The sequence below is a fragment of the Odocoileus virginianus genome, unplaced genomic scaffold (assembly GCF_023699985.2).
Source record: "Odocoileus virginianus isolate 20LAN1187 ecotype Illinois unplaced genomic scaffold, Ovbor_1.2 Unplaced_Contig_2, whole genome shotgun sequence".
NCBI classification, from domain to species: Eukaryota; Metazoa; Chordata; class Mammalia; order Artiodactyla; family Cervidae; genus Odocoileus; species Odocoileus virginianus.
In genome coordinates, this window is record NW_027224319.1 from 2,143,996 (window position 1) to 2,171,595 (window position 27,600).

Sequence of the window (27,600 nt, forward strand, 5' to 3'; positions counted from 1 at the left end):
AATGAAGGAATGACTTAGAAACAGCAAGGGTTTTTTTTTTGAGAGAGAGAGAGAACATGGAGGGAGGGGGGGCTTCTCTAATGGCTCAGACAGTAAAGAATCTGCCTGCAATGCAGGAGACCCAGGTTTGATCTCTGGGTCGGGAAGATCCCCTGGAGAAGGGAATGGCAACCCATTCCAGTATTCTTGCCTGGAGAATTCCATGGACAGAGGAGACTGATGGGCTACAGTCCAAGAGGTCGCAAAGAGTCGGACACGACTGAGTGACTTTCACTACCACTATTACTACTTGAAGAGGGAGTTGGGGTCCTCTGAGAAGTCACTGAAGGGATGCACTGTCTCCCCAGAACAGAGCAATACCCTGCTGTGCCCGCTCACCCCCAAAATTCTGCAGGAACTTGAGGGTGCTCACCGACTTCCTTGTCTCCAGACCAAGAGCCTCGTAGCCGAGGATGCATACTACCACCTGACATACTGCAGGTGATCTCCCCACCCCCAGGCCCTGAAAGCTTCCGGAACATCCATCAGCTGGCGAATGGGAAAGGACAACCTGGAGCAGCAGAGAAAGTTGCTGAGGCAGAGGGAGATGCCTGGGGTACCGAGGACCCAGATCTAGCAGGGTTGCACGCATACACGCACATGCCCTCTGACTGATGTCGTGGTTTTTCTGAACGTAGCGTCTGGAAACAGCGCGGGGACCCAGGGACAAAGAAGGGGTTAGACCTGCCAGGAGCGAGCTGGCGCAGGCCCCCTCTGCCACATTTTGGAGCTTGCACACTTTCGAGTCATGCAGCCAGCTTCAGAGCCCTCTCGCTTAATTGAACAATCTAGTTCCCAGAATGGGAAGCACATTACTAAAAGCTATGCGGGATGAATGGCTCTTTTGTTCCACCAGACACTATTTGAAAACATCCTCAAACTATTTTCTTTAGGTTTTACCGGCGCTGACTCTAACTAGCAATGGGCATGAGTTTCTACAGAAAGGAGGCTCGGGGGGTCAGGTTCTCGGCCTGCAGGGCTCTGGGGTTGTTTTCAAACCCACAAGGGCAGCCTTTGAGAGCCTGGGGGCTGGGACACTCAACTCTGGAGACTTGGAGAAGGCACAGCTCTTCCTGGGGGGAAAAAAAAAACTTTCCTAATGACCCTCCCCCGTGAAGCACTGGGACAGAAGAACGGTCTGAATAAAGAAGAGTCTGCTGCCAACACCCTGGCCAAAAAGGACCCGGGAACAGACCTCCCGACACCGTTCAGGGGACAGGAGATGCTGAAGACTGCATGGGGCCCTTCGGAGGCATTCATTGACCTGGGTTATAATGTGCACCTACTATGAGCCAGGCAGGAAAGCAGGTTCTTCAGGTGGCTTTTTTTTTTCAGGTCATTAAGACTATGTCTGGAGATTTCCACCCAGCACTTGGAGGTGTAATGTCTCTGCTTCTCCAGCCCTCAGCACATACAGAAATGCCTGGGCTTGAAACCAAGCTCTGTTCCTGACCAGCTGTGTGACCTCGGGGAAGGGACATCACCCCTTTCCATAGGCTTTCTTTTTGTCATTGTAGTTTTTCTTAGTGTTTTTTTTAACATGTATTTATTTTTAATTGGAGGATAACTGCTTTATAATATTGTGTTGGCTTCTACTATACACCAACATGAATCAGCCATAGGTAAACATATGTCCCCTCCCTCCTGAAACTCCTACCCACCTCCCACCCCATCCCACCCTTCTAGGTGCGATTTGAGCTTCTGGCATCATACAGCAAATTTCCACTGGTTATCTAATTTTATATACAGTAATGTCTATGTTTCAATGCTATTCACTCAATTTGTCCCACCCTCTCCTTCTCCCCAATGCCATGTCCACTGGTCTTCAAGCAGGAACTCATCTTACCCTTCTAACCATCCTTGAGGAAGGTACAACTGTTATCATCACTGCAAAGAAGGGGACACTGACATGCCAGGTGGTCAGGGAACTTGCCCAGAGTCACTGAGAGCAAGTGACAGGGTCGGGATCTGAACCCAGGGACCCTGGCTCCAGAGCCCAGACATTCACCCACGGGGTCTGCTCCTCAGACTCCCCCATGACACAAAAATCACCCCTTCCTCTCTTTACAGATCTAAGGCACGTACCCCAGAGCTACTTCACCTGTCTTCGTGTGCTGGGTAAAAGCAGTTCCCAGCATGCGTCCTTCATGCATTTCTCAATTTATTCAAATGACACTTACTAAGGTGTCTTTAGTGTATCAGGTACTGCACTACACTTGGGCTCACGGTCCACTGGGGGAAGACAGACCAGTGAACAGAGCCGAGTGCGGAGATGGCGAGGACAGGGAAGAGCAGGGGACACTCACTGCAAGTCTGGCCAGTATCAGGACGTGGGGGTGGGGTGGGGAGGTCCCGGAGAGCAGCAGGACAGTTAACAAAGAAGAGGGAGGCATTTGGAGGCAGAAAGGCCACCAAAGGCAAAAGCTGGGAGGATGGAACCAGGGCTCCGAGAGGCCAGAGAAGGGCTCAGTGTGCAGCAGGAAGCGAGGTGAGAAGCAAGGGCGAGGACAAGGCTGGAGTGATGAGCAGGTGAGCCTTGCGGAGGGGCGGGTGCCTCCTCCTGAGGGTGATGGAAGCCTAGGAGACTCTTACAAAGGGGCAAGACTCCATCAGGTGCATGTTTTGGAAAGCTCTCTTTGGTTGCAGTGGGAAGACTGGATGGTAGGCATGGAATGGAGCAAGGTGCCTGGTGTGGAAACTTTTGCGTTAACTAGGACAATAAAGGGGGAGGGGCTGGACTAAGGTAGGGAAATGACCCTGGAGGGGAAGAGGGGGGCTGAGGAGCAGCAGGGACACCAGGTGGCTCCCTGGGGGTGGCAGGCAGCAGGGAAGTGGGCAGTCCAGGCTGACACCAGGCGTGTACCTGAACGGATACATGGGGGTGGCAGGGGGAGTCGTTAGCTGAGCAGGAGTGAACTGTTAAGTAGGATGGAGGAGGAGGTGGAGAGTCAGTCAATCTTTTAGATAAGGCGATTTTGAGATGCCTGTGGAACCCCCAGGTGGCTGCAAGGGCCAGAGGCAGCTGGGTCTCTGGCTGCAAAAGCTCACAACAGAGATGCAGAGAGGAGATCAGACCTGAGCCCTTGGCCATCAAATGTCCGGGGAGAGCATGAGGTCGACTAGGCAGAGGCGGAGAAATGAGCGAGAGGGGGCACCCAGAGCCCCATCATTTACAGGCAGAGAGGACGACGGAGGAGCCCTTTCACGGGACAGAGAAGGGCTGGGCATCCCTGGAGAAGGCAGCCTCCGCAGGCAGAGGGATTTTCAGCAGCCTGGTGAGACAGACAGCGTTGTGGGGTTTAGAACTGGGGAGGTGGGGGAAGCAAGGCAAGCCACTCAGCCCTGGTGGGGCAGACTTCAGACAGCGGTGCAGGTGGGGAGGTGAGACCTGCTGAGACGGCTCTTTGGGGAAGCCGCTCCGATGGAGCCGGAGCCTGGCAGTTCAGTCACAGGGTACCAGAGCTGTCTTACGTTTGTTTTATTTTCAGGTTGGCACGACTGGGAGACTTAATGGGAAAGAGTAAGGAGGGAGGGAGAAGTTTCAAATACAGGATGGAATGGGGGACGGGGGAGGAGGGAGGGGGTGGGCAACAGGGGCCAAGTCCACAGGTGGGGACGCCGTTTCTAGGGAAGAGGAGGGGAAGAGTCGGGGAATCCAACAGGTGAGTTTAAAAGCAAACCATCTTTGTTAAGAGATTCTCGGAGGAAGGAACAAGAAGGAGCTGGTGGCAGAGGTGACTGTGGCGGGTGCCACGCAAGAGTCCTCACATCTCACACATTCAGTTCTCACGGCAACATAACCACTCTGGAAGACACTCTGATACCCATTCTCCAGGTGGGGCCACTGAGGTCCAGAATGGCCCAGCAACTGACCCAGATCGGGACCTGAAACAGGGTTCTTCTGATGATGCCCACAGCCTTGGCAGAAGCTGGCCCCAGAGAGGGGAGGCCTGCTCAGGGCTTCTCCACTGTCCTCCACAGTCTCAAGGAAGTGTCTAGAGCTGATCCTGCAACACCCTCATTGCCCTCTCCATGTCCCCTGCCCGCCCCTTACACATGGAGGGGCTGAGTCTGGGTGGGACCCCATGCCCGGCACCTCCCTTCCAAACACCCGCTTCTAGACCAGAGAGTGGTTTGACCTGAGGAAGCAGAGGTGGAGCAGACCCCTCTCCCACCATGGCAGAGAGCCCAGGGCGGGTGGTGTGGGAACAGGCCCCCAGCTGGTGGGGGGGTGGTGCTCATCCTAATGTCCAGCACATAACCAGCATACACATCAGCTTTCTTTAACCTGTTACGGACGGGAGCGCTGCCGGGGACGCGAAGACTGCCCTAAATGCTGGCACTGAGGGGCCGAGCTATAAATAGCCTAGCTCGGGCCTCCTCTCTGGTCTCCCAAAGCAACAAACAAACAAAAAAGCAGCCCAAACAAATGCACCTTCCCTGCCCCCTCGGGGTCCTGCTCTCACCTCCCTGGCCCAGTGCAGGGCATCAACTCTCCCCATGTCAGGGGTCTGCTCCTGCAGGGGCCCTCAGTCTAGGCAACGAACGGAGCTGGGGACTCAGGGCTAGGACCTTCCTGGCAGGAAACTCAGGCCTCCGCATCACGCATTCCCTCAGGAGAATGACCGAGTGTTACCTGCAGGCTGCTCAGTGCCCTAAGAACAGGGGCTGCAGTGAGGAGGAAGGCAGGTGACTTTTGCCCTCAGGGAGGAGACAGGTGATGACAAGGACAGGGACAGCTGGCATTTCCTTCCTGCTCACTGAAGTCAGTGCAATGACGATTCCCCCTTTACAGATGGGAAAACCGTGGCTTAGGGAAACAACACGTCCAGAAAGGCAGAGGCTAAAGCCACAAGTGCTCAACTTGAGATAGAACTCGGACCCACAGCCCTGTCTTGGGAAGATGGGCCAGAAAAGTATCACTCAGAGACCACAACAGGCAACGAAGCTGGTCTGTAAGGTGTGGGGTTCCCGCACCAATTTCCCCTGTGGCTGCAGAAATCCTCCTCCCCGGTCACACGGAGGTCCCCTCTAGTCCTGAACACACCCTACATGTCTCTGTTCCCAGGATCCATCCCGCAGTTCTCTCTGCCAGCAATGTCCCTCTCAGTTCTCACACGCCTTCACAATTCTGCCTGTCCTTCAAGCATCAGCTTAAATAATACGAAGCCTTACCAAGTGCTTCCTTGGTCCGTACCTGTAAACCAAGAACCTCCTCCCCCCTGAAGATGCAGTGAGCATCTATGCTGACCTCTGACCTAGAAATGCCTGGTACACTAACCGTTTCTATATAAAATGCCAGACAGTACGGATTTAGGCTTCACAAGGTGTATGGTCTCTGTCCCAACTATTCAACTCTACCCTTGCTGTGTGAAAGCAGCCAGAGACAATTTGTAAACAAATGCTATGGCTGTCTTCTAGTAAAACTTTATTTACAAAAACAGGCAGCAGATGGATTTGGTCCATGGTTTTCTGACCTCTGTCCTAGCCTAATGCTTCCCAAAGAAAACTAATCCTGTATGGCACCCTGAGGTCATACAGGGAACTCACTGAGGAATGGCTACACACTGTAGCCCTCTTTAGAGAGTCCCCATGCTCATTAGAATATTAAAGGCTCTGAGAAGTCCTGCAATAAAGGCATTTCTATAGCTCTGTCTGTCTGGGCTTCCCTGGTGGCTCAGATGGTAAGGAATCTGCCTGCAGTGCAGGAGACCTGGGTTCAATCCCTGGGTCAGGAAGATGCCCTGGAGAAGGGAATGGCTACCCACTCCATATTCTTGCCTGGAGAATTCCATGGACAGAGGAGCCTGGCAGGCTACAGTCCATGGGGTCAAAAAGAGTTGGATGTGACTGAGCAACTAACAATAGCTCTGTCTAAACCAATGTTTCCCAAACTTACTTAGAACTATTCTTCATTAGAGTGCAAATTAAAACAAAATGAGATGTCACTTCATGCCCACAAGGGTGCACCCACGAGGATGGCTCAATCAAAAAGATAGACAATAATAAGTATCTTCAAAAACACATGTGAAATAGATGACCAGTCCAAGTTTGATGCATGAAGCAGGGCACTCAAAGCGGTGTACTGGGACAACCCAGAGGGATGGAATGGGGAAGGAGGTGGGAGGGGGTATTCAGGAGGGGGGGGGGACACATGTACACCCCTGGTTGATTCATGTCAATGTATGGCAAAAACCACCACAATATTTTAAAGTAACTAGCCTCCAATTAAAATGAATAAATTAAAAAAAATAATTACACCAAGACAAGCAATCGCACTGGGACCAGAGAAACCAAAATGTGTACTCATCCCATCAAAAATGTATAGTCTCTTCTGTCAACATATCAAAATCATAACATCACTCATACATATTCAAGAATTTTTGTTGAACTTTGATTCCTAAAAATGTACTATACTTCAAGTATAATTTTTCTATCTTGTCACTTTGTTGTTAATTAGTATAAAAAATAATATTTGGAGTAACTCCTTAAGACAGACCCATAAAAAGTATATTCCTAGCCAGTCTGAATAAATTAAGAGCATCTGCTTAAAAAAAAAAAAGGGAATACAGAGAAATGGAACTCATATCTTTCTGGCAGGAATGTAAAACAGTTTAGCCACATTGGGAACATTTGCCAGTTTGTTAAAAAGGTTAACATAAAACTCAGCCTTTGCAAAACCCCTAGGTTATTCAAACCCCATCTGAATGCAAAGTTCCAAGAGCAAGGAGAGATAAGAAAGCCTTCCTCAGTGATCAGTGCAAAGAAATAGAGAAAAACAATAGAATGGGAAAGACTAGAGATCTCTTCAAGAAAATTAGAGATACCAAGGGAATATTTCATGCAAAGATGGGCACAATAAAGGACAGAAACAGTATGGACCTAACAGAAGCAGAAGATATTAAGAAGAGGTGGCAAGAATACACAAAAGAACTATATACAAAAAAGATCTTCATGACCCAGATAATCATGATGGTGTGATCACTCACCTAGAGCCAGACATCCTGGAATGCGAAGTCAAGTGGGCCTTAGGAAGCATCACTACGAACAAAGCTAGTGGAGGTGATGGAATTCCAGTTGAGCTATTTCAAATCCTAAAAGATGATGCTATTAAAGTGCTGCACTCAATATGCCAGCAAATTTGGAAAACTCAGCAGTGGCCACAGGACTGGAAAATATCAGTTTTCATTCCAATCCCAAAGAAAGACAATGCCAAAGAATGTCCAAACTACCACACAATTGTGCTCATCTAACACTCCAGCAAAGTAATGCTCAAAATTCTCCAAGCCAAGCTTCAACAGTACGTGAACCATGAACTTCCAGATGTTCAAGCTGGATTTAGAAATGGCAGAGGAACCAGAGATCAAATTGCCAACATCCATTGGATCATAGAAAAAGCAAGAGTTCCAGAAAAACATCCACTTTTGCTTTATTGATTACGCCAAAGCCTTTGACTGTGTCAATCACAACAAACTGTGGAAAATTCTTCAAGAGATAGGAATACCAGACCACCTTTACCTGCCTCCTGAGAAATCTGTATGCAGGTCAAGAAGCAACAGTTAGAACCAAACATGGAACAACAGACTGGTTCCAAATTGGGAAAGGAGTACGTCAAGGCTGTATATTGTCACCCTGCTTATTTAACTTACATGCAGAGTACATCATGCAAAATGCCAGGCTGGATGAAGCACAAGCTGGAATCAAGATTGCCAGGAGAAACATCAATAACCTCAGATATGCAGATGACACCACCCTTATGGCAGAAAGTGAAGAGGAACTAAAGAGCCTCTTGATGAAAGTGAAAGAGGAGAGTGAAAAAGCTGGCTTAAAACTCAACATTCAAAAAACAAAGATCATGGCATCCAGTCCCATCACTTCATGGCAAATAGATGGGGAAACAATGAAAACAGTGACAGACTTTATTTTCTTGGGCTCCAAAATCTACTGTACTGCAGATGGTGACTGTAGCCATGAAATTAAAAGACACTTGCTTCTTGGAAGAAAAGCTATGACCAACCTAGACAGCATATTAAAAAGCAGAGATATTACTTTGCTGACAAAGGTCCATGTAGTCAAAGCTATGGTTTTCCCAGCAGTCATGTATAATGTGAGAGTTGGACCATAAAGAAAGCTGAGTGCCAAAGAACTGATGCTTTTGAATTGTGGTGTTGGAGAAGACTCTTGAGAGTCCCTTGGACTGCAAGGAGATCAAACCAGTCCATCCTAAAGGAAATCAGTCCTGAATATTCATTGGAAGGACTGATGCTGAAGCTGAAGCTCTAATACTTTGGCCACCTGATGTGAAGAACTGACTCATTGGAAAAGACCCTGATGCTGGGAAAGACTGAAGGCAGGAGAAGGGGATGACAGAGGATGAGATGGTTGGATGGCATCACTGACTCGATGGACATGAGTTTGAGTAAACTCTGGGAGTTGGTGATGGACAGAGTGAGCCTGGTGTGCTGCAGTTCATGGGGCTGCAAAGAGCCAGACATGACTGAGTGAGTGAACTAAATTAGGTTATTCAAAAATAGCCCCAAACTGAAAACTACCCAAATGTCCATCAACTCATAGTCAGACAAATGAAACTAAATTAATTAATTAATTAAATGGGATATTAGCCACAAAAAGGAATAAATCTGTGACACATGCTGGAACATGAATGAACCCTGGAAACATTTTGCTAAGTAAGTGAAAGAGGACATTAACCAAGGACCACACATTGTATGATTCCATCAAATATGTGATATCCAGACTATACGGATCCAAGAAACAGACAGCAGGTGAAAAGTTGCCTGGCAGTGGGACTGAGATAAACTATAAATGGGCATGGGAGATCTTGTTAGGATGATGAACATAGTCCAAAACAGTCTTGTGGTGACAACTTCACACTTGGCAAATTCACTCAAAAGTCATGAATTATACAGCTAAAAGGTGTGCAGTTTATGGTATGTAAATACACCACCAAGTCATCTAAAGGCTATTAAGAAGGATGTGCCCCACCATGTTTCTGCCTTTCCAAAACAATACGTCCTAACTATGCAGAACACGTTCTGGCAGAGATAATGCCATGCAGGTTATCCTGTGTCACACCCACTGTCCAGAGCATACTCAGTCAGGCTCCAAGATGTGCACCTTGCCACTGGCCACAGGCAGTGAATGGCAGAGCCTGGCCTTGCACCCCCATCTCCTGACCCCAAGTTTAACACCTATTCCAGTCCCGCATGGCTGGAGGGGAAGAACCAGCAACACAGGAGGCAATAAGGAGAGGTGTCCATATGCAGGGGTCCCACGCAGAGGAAAGGGCCTCACTGCCCTGTGGCTGGGGTCCCAGGGCCCTCGGGTTCCTGCCGTTCTCCGCCTTGGCAGGACTCAGCACAGCTCCAAAGTGCTGCCCAAGCCTTCCACGCCTCCCCGAGTACAGTAGCTCTCTATTACAAGTGGCCGAAAGCTCAGAGGGTCAAACACCACATTCTGTGTTAAGGCTGGCAGAGTCACTGTCTGCTACAGAGGGGGCAGTGGGCACACACATGACGTGGGAAAAGTCCTGGATTAGAGATCCAGCGTGGGAGCGTGTGTGTGTGGGGGGGGGGGGGTCTTCCCCCTGGTCCAGAGTATCCCACTAGGAGGCCTCCATTCTTTGAATGTCACCTTCACCACCTGAGCTGTGGGGTCTTGGTGGGGGGGACAGGCTGAGTATGGGTAAGATGCAGGGGTGAGAGCAGCTACTACTGTTGACGGACTACTGGCCCCCCCCACACCCTGTCACTGTATGCTGACTGCGCCTGCACCTGGAAGGGTGGCGAGGCACACCTGTTTTCCAGGGAGGAAGCTCAAGTTCAGAATTGCATGCCCAGAGTCCCTATAAGTGAGTAGGAGAGTCAGGTCCCAGCTCTGGGGCTTCTTCCTAACCTTACAGGTCTTCCAGGGAAAGCATGGAGCTGAGTGTGTGTGTGTGTGTGTGTGTGTGTGTGTGTGTGTAAAATCTGGAGAGTTTTACACTTTCTCTCGGCTTTATTAGAAGTAATATGGAATTGGGATAATGCACTAAAGTTTGGGGACAGCCCCTTCTGTGTGGCTCTCTGCCTGAGCCTGAATTGAAGTCACTCATGAACCTCTCGTGCCACCAGCTGCCGGGCCACTATAGACACTGGGGGGCCAGCCTCGGTCTCCATCTGTCAGCACAGCAGATCAGAGCCTGCTCGCCTTGAACACAACGCCTGGCTCAGCTGGAAACCACAGTTCTGCTAAAAGCAAGGTTCAAGTTATTTCCCAAAGGTGCCTCTTGAAATCCAAGAAGACATAAGCCAACAAGTTTTCTGTGTCTTGGTTGTGCTCGGCGCTGGAGACTTAACTCCTTCCTCATTCATCCCTCCCTTCCTCCTTCCATCAATTATACAGAACTGTGGGGCTGGAGAAGACTCTTGAGAGTCCCGTGGACAGCAAGAGAGATCAAACCAGCCAATCCTAAAGGGAATCAACCCTGAAGATTCAGTGGAAGGACTGACATTGATGCTGAAGCTCCAATACTTTGGCCACCTGATGTGAAGAGCCGACTTGTTGGAAAAGACCCTGATGCTGGGAAAGACTGAGGGCAGGAGAAGCCAGCAACAGAGGATGAGATGGTTGGATGGCATCACTGACTCAATGCACATGAGTCTGAGCAAACTCTGGGAGATAATGAAGGACAGGGAAGCCTGGCGTGCTGTGGTCCACGGGGTCACCAAGGCTCAAACACGACTTAGTGACGGAACAACTACAATCTACCACAAAACTCTCCCTCTGAGAACCGAGTGCCACAGGACTGCAGAGAGGAGGGACAGGCCAGGGGGATTCCGCCCCGAGATAAAACAGGCAGCTGATGGCGTTTCAGTCACGGGCAAGAGGAACAAGCAAGGAAGGGTGGAGGGACACAGCAGGGATCAGAGAGGCTGGCTCTCAGCCCAGCTCCGGCTCTTGCTGGCCAAGAAAGGCACTTTGGATGAGCCCCTCAGCCTCTTCCTGCCTCAGAATCCCGAGATGAGAATCTGTCCAGTCAGTGATGCCGTACCATCTCTCCAACGGGCAGGTGGAGTAAATGAAGCGATGGGCCTGGAGGGCCATGCTTGGGGCCAGGGTACATAGCAAGTGCTTAGTAACTAACCGTGACCTCCTTTCTCTTCCTGCATGCATCAGGATGTAAAAGGAACCTCAGACACAACTCTTGCAGTTCAGTAAATCCCTGCTTCCCATGACTCAGTGTGAGACACCCACTATTTGTGAAAACAAATCGCCTCATAGCTGATTTTATGTACAAGTATCTTTACTCTAATGTTCAAGAATGAGTAATATTTTATAGAACACAGCTCTTCCGCAGTTACTAAGCCCAACTGTTCCTCCTCCTCCTCCCCCTCCTCCTCTCATTTTGCAGACAAAGAAAATGAGCTGCAAACAGATTCAAACAGTGAGCCCAAAGCTGATAAGTGGAAGCAACAGTATTTAAATTCTTGCTGTCTGGCTTTAAAGCCCAGGTCTCTGTCTGCATCCTCGCATCTTATCACTACACTTCTCTGGAACATTTCAGCACCTGGATATACAAGCAGTGCCTCTACCCTGAGCTTCCGCTCTCAGCATCGTGTTCATACCTCCTCATCTATTTTCTGGTCCTGCTAGGGCCCCGGGGGGTCTGGGCAAGCAGGGACCCCTGGTGTTGACAAGTCAGGGCAGATAGTTGCCAGCGGCAACAAGAGTGAAGAAGCACTGCTCTCTGCTCCGCGCGGGGGAGGCCTGGTTCGTGCTTCAGGGATGTTATCCAGGGAGGGTCTGGTGGATTCCAGCAAGTCTGAACAGCAGACTTCGGCAAGTAACCCCTCCCTGCTTTAGCACCATGGAAAATAAAATCCCACTGTATGCAGTTTTTTCCTTCTCCTCAGACATACTTCCTACACTTTTCTACAAGAAAGCACAGGTGACTTTGGCAATAAGGAAATCAGGTGTTCACCAGAGAACCCACTTCTATAAAGAGGAGCTGATCTAAGAGACGAATGACATTTCTGAACCTGGGAATGTACACTCTTCAATAGATGGGACAAGAGTGAACTAAGACGACACTGACCTCCACAGGGTTAAGAAACACTCATTCACTCATTCATTCGCTCTTCCATCCATGCATGCTAATAAATATTTATTGAGCACTTAGCATGTGCTGGCAGGACAACAGGGAACAAAACAGGACAGTCCTTGCTGGCACAGGGCTTTCCGTCTAACAGAGAGACAGAAAAAGAAGAAACCAGTAAATAAAGGCACAAGGATTTCAGGTAAGTTCTATGCAGACAACAAAACTGACAGATGGGGTGGAGAAAGACTAGGGGACTGACTCAGCTGCATGGGCTGGGAGAGCTTACTGAATGACATTTGAATTAAGACTTGATGATAAGAAAGAGCCAGACACACGAGGAACTGGTGAGGAATCTTCTAAGCAAAGGGACTCTTCTCTACAAATGCCCAAGACTGAGCCTAGGACAAGCCCAGGACATACAAACGGCACCAGTCCAGAGAAGGGGAGTGGGCAGAAGGGAAGATGAGGCTGAGAGGTAGGTAGGGGCAACCCCAGAACCACAGAAAGAATTAGGAGTTTCACTTCAGCAACTCTGAGCCCAAATTCTGTGTCCAAATGAAAATCAACTCAAGTGGCCATGTGATTTAGAAATACACAAATTTTTAAAACCTCCTCCAGTAAGAGAAACCAAAAAGACAAGACTGCATCCTTCTGAATAAAGATAGAGAAGAAATTACCCTTAGAGCTTAATGCAGGCTTAGCACACAATATGCTTACAACAAATGTGTGCTGAATGGATGCCATGCAAAAGCACTTTCAATTGTACGCATGGCTAACATGCATTTGCTTGCAAAACCATGGACAAGAGAGATGAGAGTGCTTAGAAAAGAATGTGAAAACAGAACACAGTCCATCTGATGCCACAATGCTGGTTACACTCATAGCACTCAATCCCCACAAGGCACATGGGCTTAAAATGCAGAATTGCCAACATATTGAGATAAATGCACAGGTGCCAGACGCATAATGAGTTACTAAGGGAAACCAGGGTGGCCTGATTTTGAAATCTGACATCAGGAAGACAAGCCGCCCCTGCCTCACAGGCCCCCTGCCCAATCCAGAACCCGGGACTGACCCAGAGCTGGAGCTGTTCTCAGTGGCTAAGACAGTCATTTTAATTATTCCCTGAAAGGGGAAATGAACCTTCAAGATGTCAGAAGCCCAAGGTCAGGGTGAAGGCATGGCCAGCCATGGGCAGGGAAGCAGCCCCTTGTAACTGATTTTATGAGATCCACGGGCTTGTCTCTCCTCCGCTTCCAGAGGGCTAGGACCACATCCTCTACTTCCACCACTCCCAACCACGCCAGTTTCCTGCTCACATGCACCAGGAGCTCAGGTGTTTGCGGAACAAACGAACGAGCACCCAGCTGAGGCAGTCTATTCTGACCAAGCCGTGTGGCCCTGAATGAGATCCCTGGGGTCAGAGGCAGCAGGGACAGGACACTAACAGCACAGTTTTTAGACAGGAATCAGACACACGAGGAAATGGCAAAGGGAACCAGGAAAGACACACTTTCGAGGACACTTGATCCAATACTTGAAGCATCATCACATAGGAAAGGAATCAGGCACATTCCCTCTAAAGCCCCAGAAGCCAATCTTTGGCTGAATTCAAGGAAGAACTTCCTCCTAGCATGGCATTTGCCAGGCTGTGTTTAGTGGAATGCTAGCATTCCTGGGTTGGGGAGGGGAGGGGGATGGGGGGAATGATTCCAAACGATTGCACGGGAAAATACATTTGGGAATTTGAGTTAATCAAAGGTAATGGATATTCTTATTGAAGGGCACAGCCTTCAGCCCTTCTCAAGTTTATGTGGCCCCAAACAGTTTTTCACAGGATGCTACAAACATCTCACAGAGTGTCTATGTCCCAAGTTCACCTCTGGGGAAAAGATGAATTAGAGCTGTCTCATACAAACATCTTGCGAAGGAAGGAAGGAGTGTCATACCAGAATTGGAGTGCTTTAAGGATGCAGATTTCAACACTGCATAGATGATACAAACACAATCAGAGTAGAAAATTGGAACTATGGGCTCATTCTGCTATCGACTTTCATCTTGAATGACCGAGTAGCAGGCAAAAAGGCCCAGTTACACGTGAGGACACAGACTAACTGTCTCCTCCCACCACTTGGTGTCCGAATGAGTGGGTAACATGGATATTATGGGCTTTCCAGGGGGCTCAATGCTAAAGAACTTGTCTGCCCATGCAGGAAATGCAAGAGACTCAGGTTCAATCCCTAGGTCGGGAAGATTCCCTGGAGGAGGGCACAGCGACCCACTCCAGTATTCTTGCCTGGAGAATCGTATGAACAGAGGAGCCTGGCGGGCTACAGTCCATAGTGTTGCAAAGAAATGGACATGACTGAACCGATTAAGTATGCATGCACACATGGATATTACAAAGGGATCCTCGAAGCAGTCAGTACTGTTCTGAGGAGCTTAGGAATAAGATGAGTACTTGCCAGAGCCCACTTTGACTCTCCTATGTACTGTTTTGTAGAAAATACTGTCTGCTTGCCTTCCTCCCGTGTACCTTTACATTTGGTAAATATTCACTGAGGGTCTTCCATATGCCAGCAGTGGGCACCAAAACCAGAAAAGGTGCTGCCTCACGACAGCCTCCTGGGGAATTCAGACAATAAACAAACATGCTGCACAAATAAGAATTTAATCCAGGTTTCCATACACATTACAAAGAAAATGAATGGTACAAATCAATGTTAAGTTACACAGAGACCTTGTCCAGTGTAGGACTTCGGGTTCTGTTCTCTAAGGGACCACAGAGACCATCTTTTGCCATTCTCAAACATGCAGGTCCAAAACATTCCTATAGGAAACTATAGTCCACTGGGGCTGGAAAAGGCCACACAGCACCCCTCCCACCCACATACACACAAAGCAGCCTCCACTCCAGCACAATGTCACATGACTCTGACTCAGTAGGTCACAGTCAAATAGAGCATCACTGGCTCAATGTATATGAGTTTGAGGAAACTCCAGGAGATAGTGAAGAGGGGGAAGCCAGGCATGCTACAATCCATGGGGTCGCAAAGAATTGCACATAACTGAGCAAATGAACAATGACAGTAGGTCTGGATAAAGCTGGAGAGTTTGCATGTCCAACCAGGTGATGCTTCTCTGCCAACCACATCAGGTAGCACTACTTCATCAGGCATTTTAAACGACCTAAATAAACCGAGGGCTATACCATGTTCATGAACAGAGAGGCTCAATCACAAAGGTGTCAGCTGTCTCAGATTAATCTATAAGTTCATTATCCTCCCAACCAAAGTCCCCACAGAGTTGTTCTCTTCTTTTTTGTTGTTGCTTTTTTAACTTGACAAGCCGATTCTAAAATTCATCTGGAAGACTAAAATAATTTTGGAAAACAGCAAAGTGAGGGACCTGTCTTGTGGGTTCAAGGCTTAAAATTAAACTTTAGTTATAGCACTGACACACAGCAAAATAGATGAAGAGATCACAGTGCTCTCAAACAGATCTATGCTTTCAGTAAAACTTTATATGGAAGATGGCAATGACAAATCAGTATGGAAAGGATGAATGATTCAGCAAATACTGCTGGAGAAATTGGTTATTTATATAAAAAATAAAACTGAATTCCTACTTCATATCTTGTACAAAATAATATCCAGGTAGATTATATTCCTGAATGTGAAAAAAAAACTTTAAAACTCTGAGAAGAAAACCCAGAAAAAAATATATATATATATCAACTTTGAGGTAGGGAACTATATCTTAAATAAGACACTCACTGTGCAAACCAAAAAGAAAAATACTGGCAGGTTTGAATTCAATATAGTTGAAACTTCTGTATGCTGTACACAAATAATGAAGAAAAGCCACACACTAAGAATGGTATCTGGTTAAATTAAAAAAAAATCACTCATAAAACTACTGCTCCTCTACACTACTATTCATCAGCACTATGGTAGGGGAGATTCTTCAATGAAGTCAGACCTTTTCAAACTGAAAAGCCTCAGTGAGCCTTTATCCAGTCTTCAACCCATAGAGGAAACTTTTCTTCAATTCCTGGGGCGCTACACAATTCTGCACATTCACAGTGTAAATGATACCCTCTAGAGTTGTGCAGTGAGCAACTTATACAACTGTACATGGCAGCCCTGCAACTTCAAGGGCTACAGATCCCTTTGGAACACTGATGAAAAATGCCTGTCTCTGCAAAAATGCCTACCCGCACAAATACTGCCTATAAAGTCAGTGGATTCAGGCACTGTCTCCAAAACCATCAACAGCCTTATGTTGGTCAAACACTTCCAGGTATGAGGGCTCACAACCCATGAAAGTACTTGCAGACAACACTGTGGGACTGCATTCTTCCTTAAGCACTTGCCTCTTTACAACCTCTCCCCACTCAGGTTGATCTATGTCCTTTCCGTGTGACCTTGCAGCTACTGAATGAAAGCTAACCTGTCCCCCCAGGAGACTTCTGCTTTCCAGGCTAAATATACTCTTGACTTTGTTTATTGCAAACAGTCCAAATCTTCTCTTTTGCTAAAAATGAGTTTTTAAACTGCCCATTATTTTACCAAGCACTTCTTGCCCTGGTAAGTAACTAGGCATGCTGACACGTCAACAAAGAACGAGAAAGCATTTTTCTCAGCTGTGCCCCTTTGGAAAACCTCTCAAGATCTCCATCCTGGCTTCTAAACCAGCCAAATGCCCACAGAAGCCAGGAAGTTCAAGGCTGGAGGCAGGGTCAGGTTTTTTCAGGGGTGGGGTGGAGGCAACCAGGACAGAGCTCCCAGGGGCCGAAGGAGACAAGGTGTTTCCACTTACTCCCAAAACTCCATGACAGGAGAGGTGGCGTTCTGCAGGGACACGTGGCTGTGGTTGGTTGCGTTCAGTTTTTGAAACTCCACGCAGTTCTCTGCAGTGGGAAACAGGACAAGAAACACAAGAAAATCAACCTCTGCAAGGGCTGGAGCTTAGCACAACATTCAGAGCTGATGGTGCAACGAGGTGGTTTTTACTCAGCCACTCCAGGTAAACATGCCTCACAGAGCACTGTGGGGAAAATCAATCACGTACAAACAGTTTGAGAGGGAGGCTTGGCTTGATTCCAACCAGAGAAGAAGTTTTGGGGGTAGGACACCTCCTCCCTCTATTTCCCACTAGTACACCCTGTCCAATTCTTTCCTCCTGAATCTTTCACCTTTTCCACTTCCCTGTCTAAGGCTTCTCCATGGCATCTAACTGTTCCACCCTGGCAGAAACATGAGGGTTAAAAAGGGGCATCAGCCATGTTGTCCCTGGGCCAGTAACGCAGGTGAGACTCAGGCTAATGTCACAGCTGCTTCATAAAGACCCGACAGTTGGATGAAACAATATCCGAATGTGTAAAGAATTCCTAGTTCCTTCATCATTCCCTCACTCACTCAATCTAAGAAAGGATTTATTGACTATCTCTTCTCATTTCATGAGACTTGATGACCAAGGGGGATTTGAATCTCAAGGTAAAAACATGAGTGTCTGTCCTTTAAGGCCCAGATCAGCCTATTACCCTCTCTTCCAGGAAGCCTTCTTTGATCTCCCTCTCCTGAATTCTAAGGAAGTTAAAATTTAAAAGTCCTCCAAGGAACCTCCTTCTCCAACTCCCTTTATTTTGAAGAGGGTCAGAAGTAGTCAAGGGCCCCCCACCCACACCCTCTCCCTGCTCACAAGTCACCAGCCAGTTAGGGGAAAACAACAGTCCCGCCAAGGCTGCATTTCCTTTACCACGGTTATTGCCTGGTTCTGTCTGCCACCACAGAATCCAGGTCTCTTTACAACACCTCCCTGTTCATAGAGCCGCCTTAGTCACCAGGCTGTGAGTTCCCTGAGGACAGCATCACGTGTGCCCACTCACTTCAAAGCCCCTGCACCCCGCACGGTGACCAGCCTGGAGCGTGCATTTAGCTTCATGCTGGCCCTTCACTCTGCTCACATATGCACAAACCCTCCAACTACATCTATAATCGCTGGAGCATGAAGCCCTCCTGCACATGATACTTCACACATTACAATTGTTGACAAGCCTTCAGAGAAAGGGGAGTGCAAATCAGTGGGAGAAAGCTTTGCAGCCCACTGGGGGAAAAGCCCCCCAAGTGTCCGCTCCTTTCCCACTTCTCTGGACAAGTGCTAACCATACCAGGAAAGGAGACGGTCTGTGGGGTCCACAGCCAGTCTTAAGAGAAGTCTGGGAACCTAAAGTTATAAGCAAAATGCCTGAATGTGCCCTTGTGCCTTTTTCTAGAGCAAGGAGCCCTTAGCTTTGATCAGATTCTCTAATACAGTGTCTCTCAATTTTTTCTAGGGTAAAAAAATTTCTCAGACACCCAAAGTTGACAAGGCATTTTTATTAAAATAATAGTTATTTATTTACAAATAAGCAATGAGTTATAAAGCCTTTGGGGTTCAAGTATTCAAACAACTATGAAGCCAGATTTTACAAGTTAAATACCAACTATACTACCGAACCAACACAATTCAACTTGATAGCATAAAACGGGTGTGCACGATAATGCCATCTTGTGAGATTAAATTGATTTCCCAACAGAAAAATGGACCTGAGAGGTAGGAGGCAGGGCCTATGGAGTTAAACTTGCTTATTTTTCCATGCACTATTTGAGATTCAGTTCTATCACCATTCTCCTCTGGTCATGCATTTGCAGAAGCTTCATTGCTACAGTTTACTGCATTCTTGGCTGGACTTAGTATCAATGATCATTTATGAATTAAATCTCTTTTTCCCTTGGCCACTATCATCCTATTCACCAAGAATGCATCTTAAATTGTCAATGTGAACAAAGTCAGGCACTGAGATCCCCAACCGTCCTCATTTATAAGGTGAATGTATAGATGATTAGAACATGCACATGTTTTTAGAGTACCCTCAAAATAAATTTGCACAATTAATTTATCATGGATGACTTGCAGGCCTCCAAGAATATGTCCTTGAATTTTAGTTTGATAAACATCTTGATTATGCTCCTGGGCAAAGAAAGGTTAAGAACCAGGGAGAGAAAATGAGACTCCCCGCAACCCCCCCAAAAATGTGCTGGGTGGGGGAACAAGGTAAAGTTTATGCAGGTATTAAAAACTAGTTCACAGCATTTTCTTGGTCTAATGACTGCCGTTCCTTCTGCCAGTGACCAACATCCTGCCCTGTCTTACTGTATCTCAGCTTTCAGGATGACTGGCCACTTACAAGGAAAACTAACCACAGGTTACAACACAGATGGTGAACAGATTAGAGCAGGTATGTTGACTGCAGTCAAAAGGCAGTGACTGTCTAGGGCAGTACTGAGCAGAGCTCCAAGGCCAAAACTAGACTCAAGAGGAAAGAGTTCTACAATCGATTAGTGATGTCTGTACAGAGCAGTCTCCATTCATAGGGGTTGAGAAGTACTTGTCTTCCTTAGATTGTAAGACTCAGTCCTGACAGGTTGACAAATTGATAAGTAAACAGTATATTAGAATTCAAAGTCATCTCAAAAGTTACCCACTGAAGGGAGGAGGAGGGTGGTGAATTCAGGTGTCTACCTGGGGTGGGCAGGTAGAATCAATGAGCCACATGAGCTGGGTGGGGACTGTGGCCAGCTTGAGGACAGATGCTTCAACCACAGACAACAGCCGTTTCTCAGCTGCAGCCACTACTACCAAGTACGATCAACTTTTCAAGAGAAGCCGGGAATCTGGATTTTCATCCCCAGCCTTCTGATTTTTCAATTTTTGAAAATACAAATACAACAAATACATTTTTGAAATGGGCTGGTCACTGATCTAAAGCCTAATTGGCTGACAGCCCCCCTGTCTGCAACCCTTGATCTAGTCTAACCCCTTCATTTTACAGAGGAAAATGTGACACTCAAGAGGCAGGGCTGGAATTGCAGCCTGAACCCCTGGATCTCAGTTTAGCACTTCTTACTTGCATCCTTACTGTGTGCCCAAAGGATGCAGCCTCTATTTTTGGCAAAGCAGGGTAAGAAAGGCACAATTCTTCTCCTTGTGCCAGTCCCTGGGCTAGTGCTCAGCTCATGCTAGTATGCAGACCAGGTACAGAAATGACCCCCAGCTTCAGTGGAATCTGAACTCACAGCAAGACACGTGACGCACCACCATTCCCAGCTCGCCCAGTAAGACCAGCAGAGAGAGCCTCCAGGGAGGCCGTACCTGTGTTCCACTCGTGCCCGCAGGTGGCCCAGGGGAGCTCGGTGGTGAAGCAGTTGCTCAGGTAGAAAATGGCCCATGCCAGGATAATAATGTAGTAAACGTTTAGATGGGCCTCAATCACCTGCGTTGCATAACCAATGCCTGAAAAAAACACAGAAAAGGCAGTGATCTGAGTCCCTCTCCAACTCGTTAAACAAAACTGCCCTTCACAGCCTGACAATACCCCGGCATTCTTTTATTTTCTGATTAACTCAGCACTTACCTTCAAATAAAGGGCACACTTTCCTCCAACATGTAATGCCACCTTCACTCGTAAACTGTCCCAGAGCTGTTTCCAGGAAAAAAACAGGAATCCCACAGCATATAAAAAACACCACATAGGGAATCAGGAATGCCCCTGCAAAGATGCAAAGGAAAGGAATGAAGCTAAAGTTGCCTCCACCACTTCAGCCCTTGAAAACCTATTAGAGGCAAGATAGCATATGCTCTGAGCTTGAGCTCAAGTTCCTGCTATGAGGACCAGAGTCAGACAAGGTGAACCTGGATTTAGGCTCTCTGCCACCTACTCCCTTGAGTAAGTCTATGTCACATCTCCCAGCCTCAACTTATTCACCTATAAAATAAGGCTTTAATACGTAAGAACTGCACCACTTATCTCACAGAATGGTTGTACAGGTAAGAGGATAAAGTTTAAGAAACTGTGTGATATGCTTAAATCTGTCATTTATGCATTCTATCCTCCAGCACAAGTCAAATCTATTCCCTCCCTGAATGCTGTATCCTCCTTTTATATTATAAAGACCTCAATTGGCCAAGGGAGGGGGCCTCTTCTTTTTACTTTGGAAGTAACCTGCAAAAAATCTTTATAAAGAAAGGCATTCTCAAGGAGATATACAATGAGCAGGAATAGGTCCCTGTACATGAGCCCCAGGTATGGAGCTAAGATATGAGGAGTTCATAGCAAGAACACAGCCAGAGAGGCTGGCTTTGAATCAGTCTGGAGAAAAGACCACCTTAAGCTTTAGTGCTCCCATTTTGAAACACAATACCCACCGCCTGGGCCTTTCTGTGAAACAAATTAAATAACTGAGGTGAACATGAGCCATTACAAGCAGAAAGGGATTTTTCCAAATCCCTCATTCTCTCTCTGTCTAATAACAAAGCATGAAAACACACGCTATTCCCCGCCATCTGATCTCGCGAATGAAGGCTTTCACTGAAATTGCTTTTTGCTAAATGAAGTCCCTTTAACCCAGGATTAACAGCAATGATTTTGATCAATCCTGGTAATAGGACAATATTTACCACATTGTGAAAGGGTCTTAGCTCTTCTATTTTTACAAAGTTTTACATTGGGAAAGAAATACTAAAGTATTGTTGCAACTTATGAGTAGAGCTGTATAGATTTTTTTTTTTTAAAGAAAGTTAAACAGTTGATAAGCAGATTCCCCCAACTATATTAGAAGGCAAAAAGTGTCTGAAAGAAGATAAAAAGGGTCTGTTTGCTGAATCTAAGTGATTAAGACAAGCCACAGAAGTTTCCCTAACATGCTGTAATTTAAAATAAAATAACACTTTCTGAAGGCCTTGTGGCCTCTCTGTTCACAAAGCCAGTAATCCTTAAGATAATTAAACCAGGATATCTGTACACCCAGCAGAGATTCTTGTTGAGTTAGAGTAAAAAAAAAAAAAAATGACTCATTTTAAAACTGTACTCACTACAACCTTTTCTTAAAAAAAAAAATCTGAGAGTTTGTAATTAATGCAGCTTATACAATGTTCTGATTTTACAAATGTGTTTCTGGTTTTGGTATAACAATTTCCTGCTTAAAAAAAAGGGGCGGGGGGAGAGGTTTAAACAACTCTTGCCTGGGACAATCCTAAAGGGTTTCCACAGGCGTCTAAGCGGACACAGCAGCTTACACAGGATGAATGTGCAAAGAAGAGAGGCAGGCTCCCAGCTGAGGGCTCAGGGCACGTTCAGGGTCTCTGAGGCCACTCCCTCTCTCCCCGTGCCAAGCCACAGACACCGGCGGCCACTTCATTACCAGTGCAGGGCAGGCTTGGAGCAGCCTGTGCCTTCAGGATGAATGTCTCCAAAGAAAAGGGCCCTGGCCAAGCAGTCCCCTTCTCGCTCTCCCTGCAGCTGCCCGCACAGGAAGTCCTGCCCCGCAAAGCCCGACAGTGTGGTCCCTGCCAAACCTCTGAGCTACCTTTGCTGGACTCGGGATCCGCTGGAGGGACACAGCAAAGAGAGAGAGGAATGAATACACAAACACCGGCTTTTCTCTGCAGAAACCGTGCCCCTCGAGGTTTCACAGGGTCCCTTGCCATGGCCCTGCCAGCTGCTCTGTTGATAACGACAGGTGGGGGCTCCTCAAATCTGGAGGCCCCCCCTTCTTGGAGCTGGGAGATCTGAGGATTTAACTGCTGCGTCTCCACCATGCAGCCTCGGACATGCTGTCACTAGAAACGACTCTCTGGTCACCTTCGTTTCCCTGACCCCGGCAAGCTCTGCTGCTGCTGCTGCTAAGTCGCTTCAGTCCTGTCCAACTCTGTGCGACCCCACGGACGGCAGCCCACCAGGCTCCGCCGTCCCTGGGATTCTCCAGGCAAGAACACTGGAGTGGGTTGCCACTGCCTTCTCCAATGCATGAAAGGGAAAAGTGAAAGGGAAGTCGCTCAGCCGTGTCTTACTCTTAGCGACCCCATGGACTGCAGCCCACCAGGCTCCTCCGTCCATGGGATTTCCCAGGCAAGAGTACTGAAGTGGGTTGCCATTCCCCTCTTCACGGCAAGCTCTAACCACCTTCTAAACAGCAAGTCAGTACTGTTGCTAACTGTTCTGAGACCAAAGAAGCTGTTTTGTGCCTATCTTCCAACCAGACAGTCCTAGAAAGGGCCCTACGGGCAAATGAAAGGAAGGGAAACCAAATGGCAACGGGCCTCGCCTAAAGAAGTTCTCCCAGCTGTGCGTCCAATCTCACTTTAAAACCAGGCCTTTGGTGTCGGAACCCCACCTCTACCCCTTGGGGAGTGAGAGACTTCTCTGCTCCTCAGTTTCCTCCCCTGCAAAACGGGGAATATACCCCTACCTACAAAGACGACTGCGAAACGAGATGAGGTAAGTTGAGTAGAGTCCGGAGGCTGGCATTTCGGGAAGCCCTCAGAAGCCCGAAGCTGCTCGGATGACCAAAGTCCCCTTTCCTTCACGCGCATTTCCAGTCAGGAAAGCTGAGGCTCCAAGGGACTGCCTCCTGCCCGAGAACTCCCGCCAAGGGCTCCCGGCCTCGGTCTGCACCTCACGCCCGCGGGGACAGAACACACACCGGGCGGACTAGTGCCCGCGTGCTAGCAGGTGGCGCGCTCAGGTGCGAAGCCGGGGGCGCAAGCATGCGCACTGGGGCGGCGAGCGTCGCGCCGAGGGTCAGCTCTCGCGCCGAGGGTCAGCTCTCGCGCCAGGTGGCCCCGGGGCCGACGTCCCCGCGAGACTGGGGTCCCGCCACACGCAGGCGCGGGAGGGGGCCCGGCTCCCCGCCCCCACAGGGCCGGCTTCTCCCACCCAGTCCTCCTCAGGGCCGCGCGCGCGCGCGCGCGCGCCGACTCACCTCCGCCGTTCTTGTAGCACAGGTAAGGGAAGCGCCACACGTTGCCCAGCCCGATGATCTCCCCCGCCACGCTCAGAACGAACTCCACCTTGTTATTCCAGTGGCCGCGCTCGTGGACCGCCTTGTCGCGCTTGTCGCGCGCGGACACCGCGCCCCCGCCGCCGCCGCCGCCGCCAGTCAGCACCTCAGACTCCCGCGCCTCCTCAGCAGCCTTCCCGTTGCCCAGAGGCAGCGCCTTCTCCGCCGTCATGGCCGCGCTGGCTGCCTCCTCGTGCGCCGGGCCCGGCTCTGCGCCGCCGCCCCGGGCGGGCTGGCTTTTCAGGAGGCGCGAGCAGGCGGGAGGGGGAGGCAGGGGGTGGAGCTGAGGGGCCGGGCCGGGCCGGGCCAGCGCGGGGACGGGGACGGGGACGGGGACGCTGCGGCCCGGCCCCGCCGGGCGCCCGCGTCGCCTCAGCCCGGCTAGACCGGGCCTGGGAGCCCGCGAGCACCTTGCGCGCGCCGAGCACCTTGCGCGCGCCGAGCACCTTGCGCGCGCCCCTTCCCTCCCCGTGTCCTACCCACTGGCCTCTTTTTAGAAGAGTGGAAGCGTGCATTCAGGCCTAGACTGGGCTCCAGACACCAAGCCCTGAAGTTTCACCACTCTGTGATCTCCGAATTTCTGGGTCTCAGTTTCTCACCTGTAATAAGAAGAGCGGCTGTAGAACAGGCTTCTGCAGTCTGAGCGCCTGCGAGTCCTGTTAAACTGCAGACCCTGATCTAGTGGGTGGGGCAGGGCTGGAGCTTTTGCGTTTGTTGGAATGTGTGCGCCCAGGTGATGCTAATAATGTTGGCAGGGACCACAGTGTGGAAGAAGGGAGAAAATGAACTGCGGGGAAGAAAATGAACTTTCTTCCCAGAGCTCAGACTGTGAGCTCCCCTAGGCTAGTGACGCCTCCAGATCTTGTCCATCCTGGCGCCCACCGTTCTAAACATAGTGACTCAGGACAGTGTGGCAGTTAGATTTGCCTGTGGAAATGGGCAAATCTAATTTGAACCGCCATCTATCTTAGTCTTTTTAGTCGTGTGAAGAAGTCATCTGACATTTCTGTGCCTTAGTTTCCTGATTTGCAAATAGGAATACCAATATTGCAAATAGTGCTTTTGTTACAAATGTGTGTGTGTGGAGTTAATACGAAAATGCTTATAAAGTATTTAGTGTATTGGAAGTGCTTTATGAACATTACCATACTCTGTGTAGTCACATATAGTTATGTATCATCTTGTTTAATATCTGTCTTTCCACTCAACTGAGAGGGTGATGTACCCACCTTGTTTATTTTAAAAGGCATAGAACCTAACACAAGAGCCTGCACGTAGTAGGTGCTAACTAAGTATTTGTGGAGAGAAGAAGGAAAGACCAGAGGAAGGAAGAAAAAAAGCAAAAGAAGGTAAGGTTTGCAAGGGGCCACAGAGATAGTCAGGCCCCCTCTCTGTGATTTCACAGTCCTGAAGAAGTCCAGCCATGTGAGCTGTCTGTAACACCCCACACTGAGCCCTCCATCCATCCCTTGGAGCTCTCTCTGGGGCTCTGGAGAAGAGCCTCCTTGTCTCGTGTCCTCAGCTTCTCCTTCATTCTGGTGTACAACTGCTTGAGTCTCTCCCCACCTTTATCTCCCCCAGAAAATGCTTCCAGTTTCCATCTTCCCCTTTCAGGCTTCCTTCCTCCCCTCCCCCTCACTATCATATTTCTTGAAAGAGTAAGTTTACATGCTGCCTGCCCCTTCTTCACCTCCCACTCATTCCTCAGCCCACAGCAATCTGGCGTCCACCCCCGCCACTCCCCTGAAAATGCTGTCTGTGAAGTCCCGGAAGCCCTCTTAAGTTGACAAATCCTACAGTTCCTTGTCCCTCCCCATCCTGCCTGATCTCTAGGTCGCTTTCTGCACCATTATACCTGTCTTCCCTTCTTAAAATTTCCACCTGCGTGGTTTCCTTGGCATTGCCTGCCTTTTTTTTTTTTTTTTTTACTGTTTCTCTTTCCGCTTCTCTGGTCCTCCTCTCTTTCCCCTTAAATTGGGTCTTTCTCGTTATATTAGCCATCCAATGAAATGTTGATAGCTCCCAAACCTCCACTCCCAGGTGCTGTCCTGCGTATACTCAAAAGCAGAGATCCTATGGAGTGTTTGGTGCGAGAGTGAACTGGACTCAGGTAGATTCAGGCTCTGCCCCTTATAAGCTGTATTACCTCTGCCTCAGGGTTCTCCTCTGTAATGTGGGGTTAATGTCAGTTATGACCTTATGGACTGAGTTTGAGGGTAGTTGTCTTGAGCACAGTTGGTGCTCTGTGAATAGTATTTTTTATTTTTATTGTGATCAGGATGATGGTGGTGGTGATGTCATTCCTTTGCTTAAATGTCTTCATTGGTCCTTCTTTTCCTACAGGATAAAATCAAATCCCTGACCCTGGCATTTTGAATTACGCCCACAATCTGATTGTCCCAGACGTTTCTTCTAGATTGACTCCATCTTCTCCCATGCTAAAAACTCTGCATCAGCATTTTCATTTTCTTTGCGGTGATCCTCAGTGCCACATACAGAATGAGCAGTCAAGATCGTCTTTGACCATGATGGTCCCTACACACAGTAAGCGCCTCAGAGTTCATTTGTTAAATGAACAGCTACATCTGAAATTAGAGATATATTACTGGATTTTATTATTGCAATATTAGGCTATACCCGAGAATCTATGTAAACCTCCTTTGAATCTGATTACATTTTCACTTTGTACAGCCCATCAGCGTAGTTAGCTACAGGAGTTGATTTCCTCTGAGCAGCTATGGTTTTACAAGACCTGCTTGGGAAGTAACGTGAAGTAGCAGCATGAGGGGCTGGGGAACCCAGGCTCAGTTCTGCTGATGGGTTCCGTGGCATTGTCTACCTCCCCTCACTTCTGAGCTTTGATGTCTCCAGTTCATTAATATGAGCTGATTATCCTCATCTACCATGGTGGTCTTCAAGATGAAGCAAGGCCATATGCGGAGAACACAGTACAAATCCTGATGTCCCAAACTCACCTCTCAAGTTTTAGCATTTCCCTTTATGAAAATTAACCAGGTCAGTGTCCTCTTACTAGAATTCAGTAAATAAATATTTAAAGTCCATCTCCATGATTGTTTCATGGCTCTTGAAAAGCTTTCCTCTTTTTCTCTGTCTTTATCCGGAAAAGCCCACATCTCCCTTATCATTTCACAGCCTCAACTCTGGACCTTTTCTATTAGGTTATTTCTTTGTTTAGGTTCAGTGATCTGACGAGCGCACACCATATCCATGGGGTGAATGTCCTTAGGTTGGAGTAGAGATGGGGATATGAGGCATGTCTCATTTCCAGAGCTGGTCCTGATGCAGCATCGCATAATGGTTAGGAACATGGGTTTTAGCATCATACTTCCTGTGTTCAAAGCCCGGCTCCACCACCTGGGCAAATTACTCTAAGCTTTAGTTTCCTTATCTGTAAAATGAGAATACTAGACATTTCTGCCTTTTAATTGCTCCCTACTCTTTTCTTGGAGGGGGGAGGTGTGTGTGCATGCTCAGTCGCTAAGTCGTGTCTGACTCTTTGTGACCCCATGGACTGCAGCCCACCAGGCTCCTCTGTCCATGGGATTTCCCAGGCAAGAATAC

At 48.2% G+C, this 27,600-nt stretch overlaps 1 protein-coding gene and 1 long non-coding RNA gene across 4 annotated transcripts in view; one reads left to right on the top strand and one right to left on the bottom strand.

Annotated features, from left to right (window-relative positions):
* Window positions 1–24,409, bottom strand: part of SLC6A11 (solute carrier family 6 member 11) — a 127,052-nt gene extending 102,643 nt beyond the window's left edge. Inside the window, exons 1-4 of one of the 3 annotated variants that reach the window (XM_070463337.1) lie at window positions 23,941–24,409; window positions 20,595–20,729; window positions 20,333–20,473; window positions 16,958–17,048 (exon numbers count right to left, since the gene is read on the bottom strand). In XM_070463337.1, the coding sequence (XP_070319438.1) occupies window positions 16,958–17,048; window positions 20,333–20,473; window positions 20,595–20,729; window positions 23,941–24,190 (617 nt within the window). In that variant the 5' untranslated portion in view covers window positions 24,191–24,409. Of the gene's footprint in view, window positions 1–16,957; window positions 17,049–20,332; window positions 20,474–20,594; window positions 20,730–23,427; window positions 23,567–23,940 lie in introns of those variants that run through there. The other 2 variants (XM_020872554.2, XM_070463336.1) reach the window with 2 other exon arrangements.
* The window catches only part of LOC139033771 (uncharacterized), a 97,496-nt gene continuing 92,292 nt past the window's right edge, over window positions 22,397–27,600 (top strand). Inside the window, exon 1 of the long non-coding RNA XR_011486242.1 lies at window positions 22,397–23,456. This is a non-coding gene — a long non-coding RNA (uncharacterized lncRNA). The remainder of the gene's footprint in view (window positions 23,457–27,600) is intronic.